General features: G+C 41.7%; 1 protein-coding gene across 10 annotated transcripts in view; it reads right to left on the bottom strand.

Moving 5' to 3' along the window:
* The window catches only part of CELF2 (CUGBP Elav-like family member 2), a 559,446-nt gene that overhangs the window by 97,765 nt on the left and 442,468 nt on the right, over positions 1 to 19,213 (bottom strand). For all 10 annotated transcript variants that reach the window (XM_087768249.1, XM_087768245.1, XM_087768243.1 and 7 more), the window contains one exon: positions 2,193 to 2,275. In XM_087768249.1, the coding sequence (XP_087624375.1) occupies positions 2,193 to 2,275 (83 nt within the window). The remainder of the gene's footprint in view (positions 1 to 2,192; positions 2,276 to 19,213) is intronic.

Genomic DNA, 19,213 nt, shown 5'->3' with positions numbered 1-19,213 from the left:
GAGAAGGAATGAATCTGTATTTGAGTTGCTTCTCTTTATTAGAGGTGTCCCTTTAAGAAGAAAGTATAACAACTTATCTCAAAGTAAAATCTTGCCATCTCTGGCAGTAGCAGGAGTTTTTTAAAGCCCAAGCCCCAGAGTAATGGGAATGCAATTTTCACTTTTCCTTAAAAGAAAAGTTTGTAACCTCATAGTCAGGACAGGGAAACACAGCTTGAAAAGATAAGTGTTAAAAGAGCTAGAGGTAGCATTAGAAAAAAATATTATATTTTTGAGCTTTATTTAAAAAAAAAATCAAAAGGTACAGTAGTCTCTTTAACTGCTGCATGCTTGTTAGCTGTACAAAAGCGGAGAAGAAATGATGCCCTGCTCAAGTAAGATGCGATGCAGAGCTGAGCCAACTTTGCCACCTGTACATGGGGAGGTCAGGGAAGGAGTCTGCCCCTGAGAGTCACCCGCTTGGATAACTCAGCTCTCTCAAAACACAGCAGCCAGCTCATGGGGCTCAGGGAAGAACAGCGGAGCAAAGGAAAGGACTCACTCTGCTTCTGAGGGGAGGGATGCATAGATCTCAGGGGAGAGCTTCACGGTAGGGTCCCACACCCTCCCTGGGGCCAGGGATGCTGGCTGGGCAGGGTGCTGCTCCAGCAGCTTGGGACCACCTTCACTGGAGTGTTCATCCTACCCAGCCAGTCAGCGCAGCCGCTTGACTCAAAGCATGTTGGAGAGCAATTACAGAATGAGTTGGGTTAAGTGCAACATTAGCTAAATTGGGTTAGAAAGCATTCGGCCAAGGGCTTGGCACTTTCTGCCAGTGGGGATGGGAACCAGCAACTGGGGTTGCAGAGCCACAGGATGCTGAGATTCAACCTGAGCTCTGAAGGGGTCTCAAAGGGAATTGTCCCTTTCTCTCATCCATCCTCTACACCCTCAAAAGCTGAGCCTGCCACTGGGAGGCTTGTAAGGTCTTGACATTGTCCCTTGCAAGGGCCAGTTCCTGGAAAACATCACTTGAATCTGAAGTGCCACAATTTTCTTTTATTTTTCTGTAGCTGGTCTACCTCTGCAGATTTCCTACCACCCCTTCCAGCGTTTTCACTTACAAATGACAGAGTACTCCCATTTTGTCTCGGTGAATTAGCAGGACTCACAGGTAACTATCTGACATACTTCTCTACATTGGTCATTTCCATGACAGATGAGGTGGCTTTCCTAACAGGAGTTGCATAAAGTGAGCTGGCTAGGTGTGAATTTTTCAAACATATAGTGTTCAATTCCACATACAGCACGTAGGAACTAAAGGAGATATTGGCCATATAACTGTCAGTCCAGTCAATGTTCTACTTATTTATACAGTGTTGTATATTTATTTATTTTTGTGTCTGTAACCATACACTCCAACCGTATGCTTGAACACTTCCCCTACATCAAGAGGGAATATACTTCCATCCTTTATATTTTCCTTTTCCCATCCCCAAAGTATTTGGCTATGTTCAGCAGAAGAAAGGAAAACATCAGAACAAGCAGATTTCAGAGTTAAGTCACGCAATTACCAGTGATACACTTCTCTCTAGCTGAACTACCATAGGATAACGCAAGCTACAGCTTGTACGACACAATCACAACTGTTTTGATCACCGGTGTGATATCTCAGTGAGAACAGGCTGTTAAGGAGAGGCGGTGGCAGGGAACAGGGTGACACTGTGCAAGCCGCTACATGGTACCATGCTCTATGGTACCCTGATGTGCAGCCACCACACCAACGCAGTCAGGTTGTTTAGAAACCATGTGGATAAAGGCTGCATTTTAACAAAGTCGGCTGTATTTTGTCTTTTCCTCTTCTCTCCATTTTCAAACTAGAAGCCCCAGTGGTGCAGTGTTTTCCTGCCATATGTTTTTCCTCCTCCCCCTTAAATAAAAAAATAAAATTGAATCTACCTTGCACTTTAGTAACTGCCTCTAGTCAGCAGGAATCAGCAGTGTTTCCAGCCAAGGGACTTTCTACAGAAGAGCAACTGCCTTTTGAGATGATGCCATTGCTACAGGACTGGCACCGTTACAGGAGAGACCATCAGGTTAGCCACCCTTCCTTGAAGAGATCAAGGTCATTTGGGGCACCAAACAGCATCTTAAGCAAAAGGGCTATTTTTCTGGCAATAAAATAATTAGGATCAAAAAGTAAATGTACTCACCCCAGGTAAAGTTTTAATATTGTGCAGTGCATTCTGTGCCTCAAGAGCAGCTTTTCTTGTATAAAATGTTACGAAACAACAACCTATAGAGAGAAATGAAAAGCTTTCAGAAATTAGTGAGTATGATTTGTGAGAGTACAATAGGAGGGAGAAAAAACAGTGGTTGAACAACACATTATGAAAGCTGGAAATGTGAATTATCATGAGGCTGCCTGAATGACATGAATAAAAGGAAGCTTGTATGGTTTAAAATTAAAAGTCACCCCCTGTGCATTGCATCTATAGCACACCTACATTGTTAGTGAACTGTAATCACTTAGAAATTAAGTTAACCAAAATCCAATTGGCTTTGTACAGTGTAAATAAGGTTATATTTTCCTGAAGGCTCCCCTTTATACTTTGAATATAAGCAACATGGCAAGCTCAAGCAGCAGGAATCCATTGTTGCATCCCAGGCAGAAAATCAGGTTAAAGCAGGACCTTATTTAAAGGTCCTTATGTGTAAGAGCTAAGGTTTGCTCCCCACCATTTGAAGCCAGGTAGGACTGGAGGTAGGACGCTCATCTCCATTGCAGGAAGGAAGATAAGCTACAGGAGAATTTGCCACTGGTGGGATCGTGGAGGCTGCTGATGGCTGGCAGCACTAAGTGAGGCTGCATCCGCCTAACCTTCAGTAAAGCAGACAGTTTTAGTTGCCTTAATCCGTTGTTTATCCCTTTGGCAGCATGGTCCAACTAAGTGGTCTGTGGGACCAAACACAGGTTGTTGCCAATTTCTCCATTGCAAACATGGAAAGTAACTCTTCCCGCAGCACACGCGACCCAGGCAGCTCAACACCTGCCCCAGGGTGAGGTCAGGGCTCACAGGTAGATCCTCGGGGGCAGCTATAACATGGTAGGCACAGGACAAAGAAACAAGGACCACGATTTGACTTCCTGCAATCTGTAATGCCCCACAGTAATGAAGTCTGCCCCCAGGGATGCACGGGGCACGTGCGGAGAGCTTTCTGCAGGAGGACCTTGCACCCATGTTGGTATCTCATGGTATCTCAGCCTGTGACTTCAACCTTACTTCCAGCGGGAGGGAAACCACTTTGAGAACATCACTTGTTCACTTATGCACAAAACACAAGATTGCAGGTATAGACACAAGGAAAATTCACACTTAAATAGCTCTTACCCAGCACAGTAAATCAGTGATGTAGGCACATCTTTAGAGCCTCATCTGTTGCTACTCTGTCCACAGGGGAAATAGGGTGAGGCTGAATGCAGCCCTTGTCCTGTGGACGTGAGCAGCCCCTGCTTTGGAGCCATGTCACATTAAGAAGAGACCCCAAAACTCCTATAGAGCAATGTGGCTGCAGACGGGGCGCTCAGTGACCCAGCTGCTATGGGGGAAACACGCTGGGTAATGCTGGCTGGGAGGCAGAAGTGGCTACTGAAGCAAAAACCTACTTCGTATCAAACGACATGATACAGATTTTACTGACGAATCAGGAAAGAATCCCGTTCTCTTAATCACAGACAGAGATTTGTTGCAACTCCAGAGAAATGCCAAAACCAAACAGGAAACAGAAGAAACCCTGGCTCTCGAGCCTCAGTGTTCCCCTGGAGCGTGACACAGATAAAATAATCTGTCCTTCGGGCAGTGAGCAAAGCTGTTGTTTGCACCGGCTCCCTAATGCTGACCAAGGTGAAACATCACATCCCACCTGATATGCCCTGCTTTTGTTCAACCCCACAGCATCCCTGTAACAGCAAAGGAGACCTAGGAGAAAGCGTGCAGAGGAGAACACAGCTAGGACATTTTAAGTAACCGCGTGGAGGTGGCCCATAGCACACCTTAGAAGGACGGGCTGAATCCAGAACTCCCCCTCCGCTGCCTCTTGCTTGGCTCAAGCTGTGCATTGCACTGTGAATGCTCCCTCCGGCTTTGCAGCCGGGGAAGCGACGACCATTACCTTTATAACAAGCAAAGGTAATCATGTATTCCCAGCTGGAATACAGCGAGTTTATCCCTGACGCAGAAAAGCACTTGCAGGCAGTACAATACACGGGCAGGCAGGTAATGCAGACTTAACACAGCTGGGAGAAACACTTTTCATACTGCCACCAGGTTCCTTAAAATTTCACAGTTTACGATAGAGACAGTTTAATAATTATTTCAGTGAGCCGAAGATTGTTCGGCAGGGATGATTATTACAGACAACCACAGCCTGTTAAGGTTTCTGCTTCCTGTGAGTGTTTCTAAATCTTCTATTTCACTAGCAAATTCTGAATATGTAAATTATTTTACTCCAGAACTAAAATAGGAAACAAATCTGAGTTTGTGATATTTAATAGTGTGACTTTGAGAAAGTACTGCAAAGTTTTTCTATCCTGCCAGCCAGCTCCAAAGTCTGTCTTCCACTATTGTCTCTCCATTTTGTTTATTAGCTTTTTAATAGAAAGCTTTTTAACCAGGAGAGAGGATTCAGAGGGGAAAATATCAAGCAGTAGTCATGACTTTGCAATTGCGATGTCCTTTACTGTGGGTCCAAAGAGTTTCATTTTAGATTTCAGCTCTGTGGGCTTATTCCGATAAGAAGTTTGAAATCTAGTGGTTTATCAGTCTTGGCACTGCTTGAAAGAACGGCACTTGAAAGATGAATATGCTGTGAAACACCCTTTAACTAGCCATTCTTAGGAAGTAATAGTGCAGGAGAGAAAAATGTCTCTGTGAATGAGGACTGGGAGAAAACAGTAGCATAATGGGAAACGTGCAGGTGTTTCAGGCAGGTCATCAGGCCCTGACAGAAATGGAGCCTTCTAGGTTCCCAAATCGACACATCTGACAACGCACATGGATAAAACCTTTCTCTGGACTCGTTTTGCTCATATCTCCTTTAAAAACCACAACAAAACTGATGTTTTGCTGTGGTTTGAGGGGAGCATGGGCACCAGTTGTGGACACCTGATTCTGAAGCTGTCTGCTAAAGGGGTCAGGGCTGGACTAAAGAAGAAAGAAAATAAGAAAACGCAGAAGAACAGAAAAGGCAAAAGTGCACACGGTCCCGAAGGAAATGCTATAGCTGAGCCTACGGACTTTCCAGAGGTGCTCGCTGCCAAGCTACACAAACCGCTGCAGCTCCAACGCGCCGGCTTTGAAGATGCCTCCAGCGTAAAATCCCTTTGGCTCAGTACCACGTCCCGTAGGAGAAAGTACCAAATTCAGCCCCTTCTGCAGAAATTTTGGAAGGGAAGACGCCTGTGTAAGAGGACAGGGCTAATCTGTGCTTTAGGACTGGTAGCTGGTCCCTGCTGAAAATGACTAGGAAATGACTTTTCTTCCTCCATTTTCCCTAAGAAAATGTAATACTGCCAAAGAAAAACCAGTGACGCTGCTGGAAAAGAAAAAATACATTTCCTACTAAGAGAAGAGAAAAAAACCCAACCCTCCTCTCTCCAGCCCCCTGCACATATAATCTTGGCTTCATCACCAACAAACTTGACAGCAGCTTGAACCACAGCTAAACTCCTCTGACATCCAAATAACTCAAAGCCTGACAGTGATAACCTTCTCCTCTCCTAGTCAGGACAACTTAAAAGGTGAATTGGTTTGTGGACATGGTTCTGCTGATTCTCAGCAGCCTGAAATAGAGTCCAGTTTAACTCCACATGGGCTAGTATCTTCTTGACCAAAGGAACAGGAGCTTCTGCTGCCAGTCAGTGCCTCCAAAGCAGCAAATCTCCTGTCTTTTGGTACACTGGTTGTGCTCTACTTGGAATCATATTTACTACGGCATGAGATATCTCTTCTTTGTACCTAAAAAAAAATACTGAATGAATCATGCAGATCCCTACAGTCCCTTAAGGACATCGGCAACAACTTCATGGCTATCCTGCCAGATGCTTGAACAGACTGAATAAAACCTGCCACCCCGTGCTGCACAGCGCCTGATAGCAACAAACGGGGTGCCTGCGAAACAAAGGCAGAAACCAGCCCTACTTCTCAAAGCATCTGATGAGAAAACGCTGCAGTGTGTATACAATGCTCAGCTTCAACACCTCATTAAAAAAAGGGAAAAGATCTCTTATTTCAGCTTGTTTTTTCTCTCTCTCTCTTTTTTTTAAAGGAAATTTAGTGCCAGAAAAAGACCTCGAGGTTCCAGCCATTGGGAGAGAGTTGACACATTCAATTCTCCATGACACATTCAATTCACAAGCCCCTGCTCAGGCTGCCAAAGGCACCAATTAGCACCAGTGGTGGAGATCTTATTTATTTAATTTCCACAGAAACTTGTTCAGCAAGATACCAACAGGGGCAAACAGCCTTGCGTACAGCTAGAAACAGCTTTACTTGAGTCACTGTCAAAGATGGCAGCAACGGATTACATGGGGATCATGCAGCCACGGCTTCACTAAAGCAACCATTTAGAAGTTAGGGATGGGCAAAAGCGGAGCAAATGGTGAGGACTCTCACACCACTGTACCCATGAATTTCTGCTGACAGCGAACCTGGGTTTCTGGAGGACATTTGTGCGCATCGTGGAATTACAACAAATTGCAGTTTTCACCATGAAACTTCAAAAAATGCCATTCCTCCTATGAGCAAGAGGACTTTTTCAAAGAGCTCTTAGTGCCCTCTTGCAATGGGACTTCTCCTCCCATGCAACTTCTGCTCTACAACCCAAATTAGCCACCTGTGAAACCCTTGCCCCCATCCACCCAGCAGAGCGGACACGGCTTCGTTAGGCTGTAAGATACAGCCGTATGACATCGCTAGGAGCTCCATCCTGTCATTATTTTTATCACTTTCTCCCTATTCAAGCACAGAATAATTACTCCATGAGAGCTGTTTACATTCTTAATTTTGAACACCTAACAAAAGTAAGGTCTCCTCCACTCCGATATGTGGCTTACATGGTCCTTGCTGGCATTTAACAGCACTGGGATCTGTGTAAGAGGCTTAATCTCTCAGCCAGGATTTCATGCTTGAATGAATACGGCAACCTCCATCTTGCTTTGGGTGTGAAAACATCTCTTACAGGTCCCTAAACTGAATATATGGTTCCTAGGTTAAAGTAACCAGGAATTACACATGTGTATCAATATGAGAAAATAACGCTTGGACGTGGACAGGAATTAAAACACGTTGTTCTACAAGACACTCTGAGGTTTTGATTTGCTTGAAGAAAAACATGCTGCAATTTCCCAGGCCTGAAAATTTAACTTCTGGGGATTAAAATAGAAAAGATACAGGAGAAAAAAACCCCTCACATTTGTTGGTCTGATTTATGAGGTTCTATAGTTTTCAACTGTCAAAATTTGTCAGTTTGGATCTCTTCTGCGTTGTGCATATTATCACCTGCTGCCAGTATCTGAACCCTAACCATAGGGTATAGAAATACAAGAGCTTATCAGTGCGCCTGCAAAGCCTGCAACAACTTAAAAGTATGAAATTTGCTTTACCTTCTAGACTAATAAAATAAACACTTCAAAACAGCTATAATGATTATCTGATGATTGAACTCTGTATTCTTTTAGCAAGTAATGGAATCCTGGCAGACAAATTCAATTCAAAATACATTCACATTCAGGACATCAACAAAGTCGTCATGTTGTGAATTGAAAATTCCTTTAAAGGCTGCGTTTGAATTCTAAGGGGCTGACAGATCAAGGGACTGAAGGCCCTGGAAGGCTAAATGAGTGAAGTCCCACTATGTTTCTTTCTTTCTGTGAATGAAGCTCACTTTTGTGTGTGCATTTGCAAGCAGAACAGGTGCTGGCTTCATACAAGCTTGGAATCTCAATGGGGACAGTAGCTTCTTGTCAATCCAGCACAGGTCAAGCTAGTTTAAGTAAGGACAATTTCTTTCTCTTTTTTTTTTTTTTCCTCCAAATGTTCCTCTCCTGATTTTCACATTCAGTCTTCCACTTCCAAAATTTAAACATTACACTGTGATTTAACAGGGCTGCTTTTTAAAAGGGTCTCTTGCATTCCAGCTGTTCACCCAAACGCTGAAATATGTGCTCCGTAAATCACAAACAGCTGCCCGAACAGTATGATTTGCAACCAAACCCACCATGACCTGCACTGTCATTTTCCAAAAGGCAATGAAGACATCAAAAATTCTCTTCTGCTAAAGCCACTGAAAAGACCTATTGCTACAGGAGTTCAGGTGCGTGGCTGGGCAATGAGCATTTTCACATTCATTAAATTTGGTGCAGTGAGCCTTGTCCAGCATTTCTTCTGTGTTACAGATCTAGCGCAATTAGCTAACCTGCGTGGAAGACACCTGTCTAGTATTAGAAGTGTTTCAAGCCTCAGAGACTTTGGTTGGGTGATTCCATACAAAACCAGAGAAAAACATGAACTGCCTGAATAGCAAATACAGACATTCCTGACAAAGGAAAACAAAAAACTTTTCCAGAAATAAAAATCCAACTATTCCTGTAATTCTGCTGAACAGAAAAAGAAGGTGGCTAAGGCAGGGATGCATTTTGATTCCTACCTGCACCATCCTCTTGCTCTATTGTATATGGAGTCACTCGACAGTACGATGGCAATGATTCACTCCCGAAGCAATCCCTGATAGAATTGCCATATACTGCAGAAATCAACCTTTAACAATACTGCCTCCCAATTAGCTCAGGTTTGCTAATAGTTTGATATAATTGGCACCCTGATGGAAACCGTATTACCAATCCTGTCACCAGCCAGGAAACCACATCGCCACTCTAATGACAGCACATATTATAGCGATGCCACTTCTAATATTAATACATTAGCTGAAGGTAGGCAGGGCTCATATGCGAGAAGGATTCACAACTGGGACGTGCCAAATTCCACCCTGTGCTCTATTTTTCCTCCTGGTTATAACATCCAGGGCAGCAATGCACCAGCCCCAGCATGCCCCGAACCACCCCTATCGCATTAAAGCACAAATGCTCCAGGCCGGTAACAGCCCTGTAAATGGCCAGTGAAAAATGATCCCACGGAGCTCAATTTTTTCTCTCCATGCCTTGCAAGTTATGACGGCCTTTCTGTTAATTGGCCACAAGTCCTAGTTTGCTGTCAGCCTTCAGCTGCACCGGGGAGCTCTTTTGGAGGAGTCGCACTCTGTCATTCCCATACCCTTGTGAATACAAATGCTCTTTATAAATGTCCTCTGCCTACAAAATGGAAGGGTTTTTTTTCTTTTTTTTTTTTTTTTCTTTTTTTGACCTAGATGAAATCTGCTGCATTTTCAAGCCTTTTGGGAAAGCAAGTAAGAACTAATATGCACCGGTTCGTGTGCCACAACACTTCCCTACCCATTATTATGTAAATTTTGACTAAAGTGCGACACAGACAGAAAAGATATCAAGGGCAAAATTGCCAGAATCTGCTTTTCTTGCTTTCTGAAATAAGCCACTTATATTAAACAGTTTTAAATGGCTAATAGCTGTAACGGTATCTGAAGAATTTCAATGGACATTGTTTCATATAGGACAATGACAGCTTTTGCAAATTCCTGAACTCTCCTCCTGACTGTTAATGACCGGGAAGTGAATGGCCAGCCCGCTGGTACTCTCTGGTTTACTTTTGAAGAAAGGGGCCAACTTCCACATCTGCAGCTTGGTAATGCCCATTCGATATTTGCACTTGATGGTGATAAAGGAGGAATAAAAAGCAGATGCAGAACTAGATTATATACGTGGTGGCAGGGTAAATAAATACATACAAATCAGGTTTACAGCATCAAGGCAATTTCATGTCATTACTAACTAATCTGTCCCTAAAGAAACCACCACTGCATGCTGGGATGTAAGCTGAGCTGTAATGGTCTGGGCTGACTAGTGGGTGAGAGACGTCCAAATGCAGACTCAGGAAACGCTGTGAAGATATAGGCGAGCAGTCGGTGGCATTGGACCCGCACATCAGTACTGCATCAACACCCTGATCTGCAGGTTGATGGAAACACTCGCCTGCAATGTTCCCCCTCTGCCAGCCCCTCCAAGCACCCATCCAGTGTAAATCCCTTGGGAGAGTTGGGAGAGTCATTGTTTTTCCAGTCCTGTGAGATGGAAGGCTGTCAGTCAATCAACACCACTGAGAAAATAAAAGCAGCTGCTCAGCACCTCTTGTCGAGTTCATGCTTGGTCTGTTCACATTTCTAGATCTCAGGGGTAGAGAATAATTGGGATCTTATACATCAGTCCATACGGCTTAGAATAAAAACTGCCAGTCAGAGCTTTTGGAAAAAAAATCTCAAGTAAGTAGGGCAGCAGAGAGGGAGAGTGGGGAGACGGTATTCCTGTCTCTAGCTCTGTGAGGGGTGTCCCATGGGAAGTCACTGCACTTCCCACCTGTAAAGTATAGAAAAGATTATAAACAAAATACAGGAGAAACAATATTTTTTTCAATTGGAAATCATTCTAAACAAGTCCTGTCATTATGTGAATACATCGTATCACAAAGAAATCTTGAATTTGGGGGGGACATCTCAATGAAACTACAACACAAATAATCACTTATTTCTTATGCTGCCTTCTCCTCATTTCCCCTTTACATTTTCTTGTCTTTTTTTCCTTCTTATTCTCACATTAATTCTCCTTAATCTTTAATTCACTTTCTCCTCCCCTCATACAAATCCTTACTCTTTTTTTCCCAGCAGCTGGTCATTGTTTCCTTTTTGCCTTGGCCAGGTAACGATTTCTGATTGGAGTTTACTGAAATGAATTAACATGTCCCCTGTGCAAGTTAACTCCTAAGTTTGTCCATCTGCTAAATGCGTCTTTGGATTTAGTAGAAAAGAGGGTTCAGAGCACAGATGCTAAAAAAAATGGAAATGAAAAATTAAGATGTCATCCCTTATTAATCCATTCTTACAGCAGAAAACTGGTGTGAGACGGTATTTCAATTCAAAAAGACTCTATGAAGATCATGTTTACATAAATTAATGTAGGCAGGGACACATCTTTCCCTAATGACATTTCAAAAGCCCTACAGTCTCCAACCCCGATATTCACTAGTAGCAAATCAAACTTCCTAGCACACAAATCTTATAGTCCTGGATTTCCTTCTATGTTTTCTTTCACTTGAATGCTTGAGAAAGATCACTAAAGACTGGTTTTCTCTGATAAAACTTCCAGACCACTGCTATGATGAAACCTCTAATTGCACTGCGGCTCCTGAGAAGCCACTCAAGTCGTAGTTCAACTAGGAGGCAACTCTGTACTGAAAAATACTCAGAATAGCATAGCTTTACCATAAAATTATCCCTTTAAAATCTTCATATCATTGACTTTGAGAGTGCATTGCAATTTATAAGTATACACTGTTACTATGAAAAACCTATGTTCTGTATTGGAAATTATTTTCACTAGTTAAATGCCAACAGCATCCTGGGCTGCATCAGGCAGAGCGCTGCCAGCAGGTCAATGGAGGTGATCCTTGCCCTCTGCTCAGCCCTGCTGAGACATATCTGGGGTACTGGGTCCTGTTCTGGGCTCCCCAGTACAAGAGAGACATGGACATATTGCAGGGAGTCCAGTGAATGGCCATGAAGATGATGAAGGGACTGGAGCATCTCTCATATGAGGAGAGACTGACAGAGCTGGGATTGTTCAGCCTGGAGAAGAAAAGGCTCAGGGGGATCTTATCAATACGTACGAATACCTGATAGGGAGGAAGTGAAGAAGATGGAGCCTTCTCAGTGGTGCCCGGTGTCAGGACAAGAGGCCATGGGCACAAATTAAAATACAGAAAATTCCATTTAAACATAAGGAAAAGCATTTTTACTGTAAGGGCGAACAAACGCTGGCACAGTTTGCCCAGAGATTTTATGGACTCTCCAACCCTGGAGACAGTCAGATCCTGCCTGGACTCAGCCCTGAGCAACCTGCTGTAGGTGACCCTGCTTTGAGCAGGGGTTGGATGAGATGAACCCCAGAGGTCCCTTCCAACCTCAGCCAGCCTGTGATTCTGTGAAATGGCAATGAAGCAATTTAAGTGGCTTTTCCACAAAACCCCTACTAACACAGCTTAACTTCTTCAGAAATATATTGCAAGTTTATTTAACTTTAGCAGGCAACATCAGTTAAATTACTGTTTTATTGTTGTACTCATCAGTTGGGAACCAGCTCTCATTCAGTAACAAATTTCACACACAAGATGAGTTTTTTCATAGCAAGAACACAGGAATTAATATTTTTTTTTTTTTTTTTTTTAAGAAACAGAACTAGAGACATTAAAATCTCAGCGTGGCCCTTGTTGCCACAGACATGCAAAACAATAAGAATGTCTCGTGTCACACTTTGTTTTCAGAAATATATCAAGAAATTTATGAATTCAAAAGCTGATATGACAATGCATTTTTTAAGTTCCAGTTTATCCAGTTCTGTTGTATCTGACATGATGAAGTTTTTTTTAAATCCCACTCATTCCTTCAGTATTACAAGACCACCTATCCATCCACAGCCCTGCCAGCTCTAAAACTTTGAGCGTGTGTCTTCTAGAGACAGCATGGGAAAGGCCAGATCTAGCAGCGCAAAGAGACAAAAGAGGAAGAGGTCCAGGGAGAAGGAGTTATAAAAGAAGGCATAGGGTGGAAAGATTGCTATTGCTGACACTTAATGAAAAACCATTAAAAAAAGAACAACAAAAACCCAACCCCGTCCTTTACCCAGAAACTTGGTAAGAAGATGGCGTGTCGGTTGGTTTCAACATTTGTCTGGATCTGGAAGACATGGATACCATTTTTGCAAGAGAATCTAAATCTGACCTTGGATAATTCATTTCTAGGAATAGTGTGTTGAAGTTCTTCTCAAAATGATGTTCAATGCCCATCTGAATCTTTAGATGCCTAAATGCTTTTGAACAATCTATCCTTTAATATCCCTGTGCCCCAGCTTCTCCTTGTAAAATGGAAAGAATAAAATGTTCTGAGCTCAAAGGAATATTGTGAAGAAACCATTTTTTTTTTTTTTAAAAAACCAGCGACGTAAAAAGATATTGCAATAATAGCAACGTGAGTAACAGCAAAGCAATACTTGCAAGTGCTGCTTCCATCTAACCAACTACAGTCTGGCATGCTTCCTCCAAAAGTTTGCTTATAGGAAACAGAAGAAATCAATACAAGACTTGAGCTGGCTTAAGGAGCACTTAAGGAGCATGGGAAGAAATTCTAGGTGAAATACTGTCTCAAAGTGCCCTGAGCTTCAGTCAATGAAGACCTATTTTCCCCCAACACCTCCCAACCCCCTATTTTACTGCTTTTGGCCAAGCCACCTAATAAGGGCTCAATTCTCTGCTGGCTGAAGAACTGACAAAGCCTCCACTCTGAGTCATAATATGTTACAATACACACACTGTTTTCAAGGAGCAAATTTTCATCTATTTGAAAACTTTTTTCTTAGAAATGTGCTACTTTTCCGCATCTTTTAAACTTGGGTCTAAATCCATTGTCTGAATACGTCATACTCCCTGCTCTGTTTGCCCAAGATGCAGTCAAACACTTCCAATTCTTTCTTGACTTCAACATTATAAACCCTTACATATCTCATATTGATTTCTGGACATTCACAGTTTCACTCTCACAGGGTCACAGCACATGTCAAATCTTTCCTACACTGTGTACACCTTCAAGCAATGTTTCACGTAAGGAGCTTCACTTTCCTTGAACTTGTTAGCAGTGACACATTTATTCCCCAATTAAGCTTTTTTTTATAATAATAATAAAAAAGAAATAGAAGAAATTCTTGGCAACTCTTCTATCTTTCTAGTTGGTTGAAACAATTTCATGCAGATGAAGATGCAACTCTACAGAGCCTTTGAACTTTAAGCATCATCTTTACTTGGCTTTGAACTCTCAACAGGGCCCATGATCTTTCAAAGCAATGTAGTCTGCCTGTGGAAGCTTCAAACAAGGGGGAAAAAGGCATGGTTAGAAAAAACCGCAGAAGATGTTTATTTTAAAATGCTTGATGCTCCTGGAAATAAAAAAAACCAACTGAGTGGTATCTGAAGAAGTGTATTCGGCACTCAAGTGTTTCCCTAATTAATTGTTTAGATGAGTGCTAAAATACATGCAGCAGCAGCAAAGATAAACAAACCACTTTAGTAATAAAGCCATATATTTGTGCAGACACACAAAAATAAATGGCAGCGCTTAATGAGCCCAAGCAATGAGAACGAAGAACACACTTTGTGTGGGGGATCCATGCTCAGAAAGCTCAAGCTCAAAGATATTTGAGAGGAATCTCATAACAGCCTCCCAGCCTGACTCACGTTTGCCCCTTGTACAACATCTTGTTTTGCACAGACTGACAGTGTAAAAATAAAAATTGGCCTGATGAAGAATTACAGCTCATGTTTCACCTTGCCTGGGCAGCCTCACAGGAGCAAAGAAAACACTTGTGGTAAGAGATTGTTACCCTAACTTATTATTATTATTGTGTATTTTTGTCTGCTGATTAACTAACATAAAATCAATGAAGGGAGATGCAGAATAGACGTGTAACACATGTACTTCCAAAATGAGAGAGAAAAGCTAAGATGATTCATACAGTCTTTTCCTTGTGACTGGAAAATGAGCTAATGAAGTATAAATACTGGGGGAAAGTGTTATCTTGCACATCTAGGAAAGCAGTTTTAATAGAATTATAAAACTATTAAAGACAGGAAAATACAGCTAAGCTCCCCTCCCACAGAGGACAGCATTACATTTCCACATGTAAGTCTTCTAAAATTTTATCTGGTCCTATCTGTAGATTTCCCAGAATCAGGCTTCCCATAATTTCCCCAGAAAACTATTTCACAATCTCACTAACATTAATTTTAAAGACACTTTTCACGGTAAACACTTTCAACTTTGCTTAATTTCCCGTTGTTATTTGTTTCTTGAAAACCTTCCTAAATAAAGCTACTACTTTGCAATCTTTGTATGAATGATTCGATAATCAGAGCAAAACAGTAAAAACCCATGTATCATACAAATAAATATGTTATTGCCCCCAGAAGTCTTCATACAATTGATGGTTTCTTTCTTGCTACTATCAACCATGTATGACCTGGAAAACTGATTAAAAAATCTATTCACCAATATTTAATACCTATTAAGGGAAGGGAATATCCAGATTGTGTTGGACAACCCATGGGGCACGTCTCAAGTCCTCTAATTAATACCAGTTCACAGCAGTCCAAACAAGATAGTACCATGATATATAGGCCCTGTGGCTCTCCAAAGATCAAAATGTGGCATTTAATCAGATCAAGATTTAAAATAAATCTCCAGCAGCCTGTTTCCAAGTTATGACAAGAGAAATACTTGGCTAGAGAGGTACAGGCTGTATGAAATGATTGGCAACTTATCAAGACAAGAAGAGAAAGAAGCTGGATGATTGGCAACTTAATCAGAGGGAGAAGGAAAAATAGACGAAAAGGAACAAAACGAGTGCCTAAACAGCTATGTGTTGGCTCCTGCGGCTGTCAAAGGTGGCCTTGAGCAGGCAGTGGCAGGAGGGCTTACACTGAAGCTCGTCTGCAAAGTAGATGAAACTATTCAGTGTTCCTTGGCATCAATAGCACGCGGATCCTGAACGTATCTAATCACGTTTGGAGTAGCATGATTCTGTACAGCGTTCTCCGCAGGTCACCATGGCAGCCGCAGGAACACGTCCAACAAAATATCACGGATGTGCAGCTTAACAGTGCTTTGCTACCAAAAAACTCATAGAGCTTTAGAACAAAGCCCCCAGTCTTATCTGAAAGCTAAAAAAAATACAAAATAAAATAAAATAAAAAAAATCCAAGGGGTCCTTCTACAGTATTTCATCTTCAGTTTCTGCTCCTTCTCTGACAGAAGGCTCTTTCTTTTAATCGGTGTTCATTTCGCATGAAGACCAACCTGAACAATCATAATATTTTGGTAGCAGTATCCTTTAGTTAATGTTACAGTGCGCCCTCGCCTTTTATTCAACATGTTATTATCGCTTATAATAGATAGTTTAAGGAAAAACTATGCAAACTTTTCCTGAAGGAGAACTGAGGAATGGTGGGTTAGAGGTTAGATTGTCAAACGAGCTTTGCAACCACCAGTTCTCACTGGGAACAAGCATTGCTTGGTCTTTTCAGAAAAAAAATAACCGTACTCATAGATGACTTGTATTTATCCACAGGGTGCAGTGGGTCAACAGAGAAACTGCAAAATGATGTCCTAAAAATTTGAAATTTCTTCTCCCACTTGAGATGGGGGATAGGGGAATAAGGATGCGCTCGAAGGGATGTCCTGGTAAGATTGGGACTCTCATCTTGTACAATATTTTGGCTCCCGCTAAGCCTTATTAGGGCAAATCTAAAGATATTTCCAAGCAATTTGAAATCCTCTGTCAGACTGCGGTATTACTCACTCTTGCATTTTGTATGCAAGAAAGATAAACCTTAATGTATAGCAAAATTATTTCTGGAACTGCGTATTGCACGTTTTCACTATAATGCATATCATAAGCTTTGACACAGAGATAACCAAGCGATTACTTGTCAACCTCCTCTCATTCCATCAGTCTTAAAAGATAGGATAAAAAAAGCTTTTCATGTGCAACAGCAGGCTTCAGATTAGTCCTGCAGAGTTATCAAAAATGTGGAACTAAATATCAGACAAGCCCAATTTAAAATGATGAAACACTTCTGTATTCTAAAATAATTAGGCTGATTTACAACACATGGCCTGATACAATGTAGGTTTGAATCCTTTTTTTGCTTTTTAAAAGGAGACACATTTTTTCATGCTAGTCATAAGTTAGTACAATCAAGATTTACTTCTTTTTTTCCTGCATACCCAAGAGCAACTCTTACACCTCCCAAAGATGGTTGTGGAAGATTCATATTTTACCTGGGAAGATAGACACAGAAGTGAGTTACAGACCTAGGAAAGGCAAAGCACAACGACAGATGAAGAACAGCATCATCTCCTTTTTCTGCGGCTTTTCAGTGATACTGTGCTGCAGATTTACTCAGTCTCCCCTCATTTCTGCTTGTAAATGAAGGATTCTGGGGTGCTATGAAGATTAATCAGGTGAGGCGCTTGCAGTTTTCTCCTCTACTCTTCATGATGGTTGCTCCCAGAAAACACATGCATCTTGAATACTTTTGATCCCACTGGGCTTGAGATTTAAACAAACACTGACATTGGCAATGCAACTCTGCTTGACCACGGTACTAAAAAGTCATTATCTGTGTTTCAATATCCATTTAATTATTACCTGTGTTTAAAAAGAAACAGAAGACTGGGGAAACTCTCAGTTACCACCAGACGATGCTAGTGACGGCAACAACATTGCTCAAAACCTACTCTGAAGAATATTTTGGCTCTTTTATTACAGAATACTGGAATTTACAAGATAAAACATAAAAGAAAAGGTACGGGGCATTCACAACACTTTTTTAAGGCTTTCACTGTTGCAACACACATGGACAATGGATTTTAAATGAAAGTTCTGTTTCTCTATACTTAAGGGTATTAATATTTTAGTATGACTGCATCTGTGAATGAAGACATTCAAAAAGCCATTATGTTTTCAACTTAGGTTAATAATAAGGCTATTTTTCCACCCACTCTCTGGCACAGCTGTAATGTTCTTGGCCTCAAGTGGGAGGCAATGTGGAACAAGGATTAGCAAGATGGATGATATACAACATACAGTGCCAGTTCATATAAAATATTACTAGATTGGAAATGACTGTTTACTGTCTCAGTGATTACATGACCACTTTTTTTCCTTCCAAAGAACATACAGTATGTGGCGCTCCTCTATGCCAATAAAGCTTAGTGCATAGCACCTCGGTAATGACAAATTAATTTTTGAGCTAAGCCTGATGAGGGGGTCAGCCAAAATCTTAGGCAGAGTTTATCCCCGGTACTATTTTACATGACAGAAAATGCATCCTTCCCATTCATCAATATTAGCACAGAACAGGGATTATACAACAGAAAATAAATAGAGTGGGGAGACCAAAATACCAAAAAAATCTTAGGACTGTGTGTTTTTACAGTACAATAATAAAACATTTAATCTCGGAGGAGGGGGGCAGTTGGAAACAGCATCCCATGGTCCACTTCCAAATAAAATTGGACAAAACATTTAGGAATGCACTGAACAGAACAAGCGTGGATTTGGCAGACAACAAGTTGGATGAACTAGCAGGTCTTTTTTCAGTTAAGTTAGATGTCCAAACCTGAGACCTTTGCATCCTTGAACATGAGATCTCTTGCCTGATCTAGAGACCCACCTCTTTTGACCAAGGCCATAGCGGCTCAGCCATGAGCAGCCAGGGAACCTGAGCCCTGGCTCCTGGTACATTCAGGTACCATTGTACTTCAAACCCAGAAAACCACGTGGGTCCAGGTTTTATGTCCTGTCCAGGCAAAAAATTTCTTTTACCACAAAGTCAACACAAGTTTAAATTCTGAGCGCTCAGCAGTTCCTATCACTTGGACTACTGGCCACAGCCACTGCCAAAATATCAGCAATACTTCAGAGTTGAAAATTGTTTTCTTTAATAAGTGAGAGAGCACTTTCACGTGAAAGAGAAACAAAGTGTTTTGAAATGGCAAAATCATTTCTCGTCCCTAAGCAAAGCTCCTCTGAAAGAGCTGTTTGCACAATCCAGACACCTCCATTTTCATGTAATCAGTTTATCGATTTAATAAAACATATAAACAAGCTTATATCATTATTGTACCAGGTGCGGATAATCTATATTCACTGAGACATCTATTCCCACAAAAATATTTTCACTGAAATTAATCTTAATGTTCACTCTTCCTTCCCCGACAAGCTAACATCCAGGCACTTTGAAATGCACATTAGCTACTTCAGTAAATAAGATGAGCAATTCTTAGTTTTCTTAACCACACAGGGCATAAGTGGATGATCTCTTTATGGGCCCTGGACGATGAAAAAGACATTAAGTATTGGAATTTTTCCTGTTTGAGTAGCCCAGTGAGAGCGAGAGCCAAGGTTGCAGGCTCGCTCTCGTCGTCATTTCCAGAGCGTCAG

The sequence above is a fragment of the Nipponia nippon genome, unplaced genomic scaffold (assembly GCF_047370975.1).
Source record: "Nipponia nippon isolate SJK-2023a ecotype South Korea unplaced genomic scaffold, ASM4737097v1 scaffold_3, whole genome shotgun sequence".
Taxonomy (NCBI): Eukaryota; Metazoa; Chordata; class Aves; order Pelecaniformes; family Threskiornithidae; genus Nipponia; species Nipponia nippon.
The sequence above is the reverse complement of the archived record's forward strand: the minus strand, read 5'-3'. Positions and strand labels throughout refer to the sequence as shown.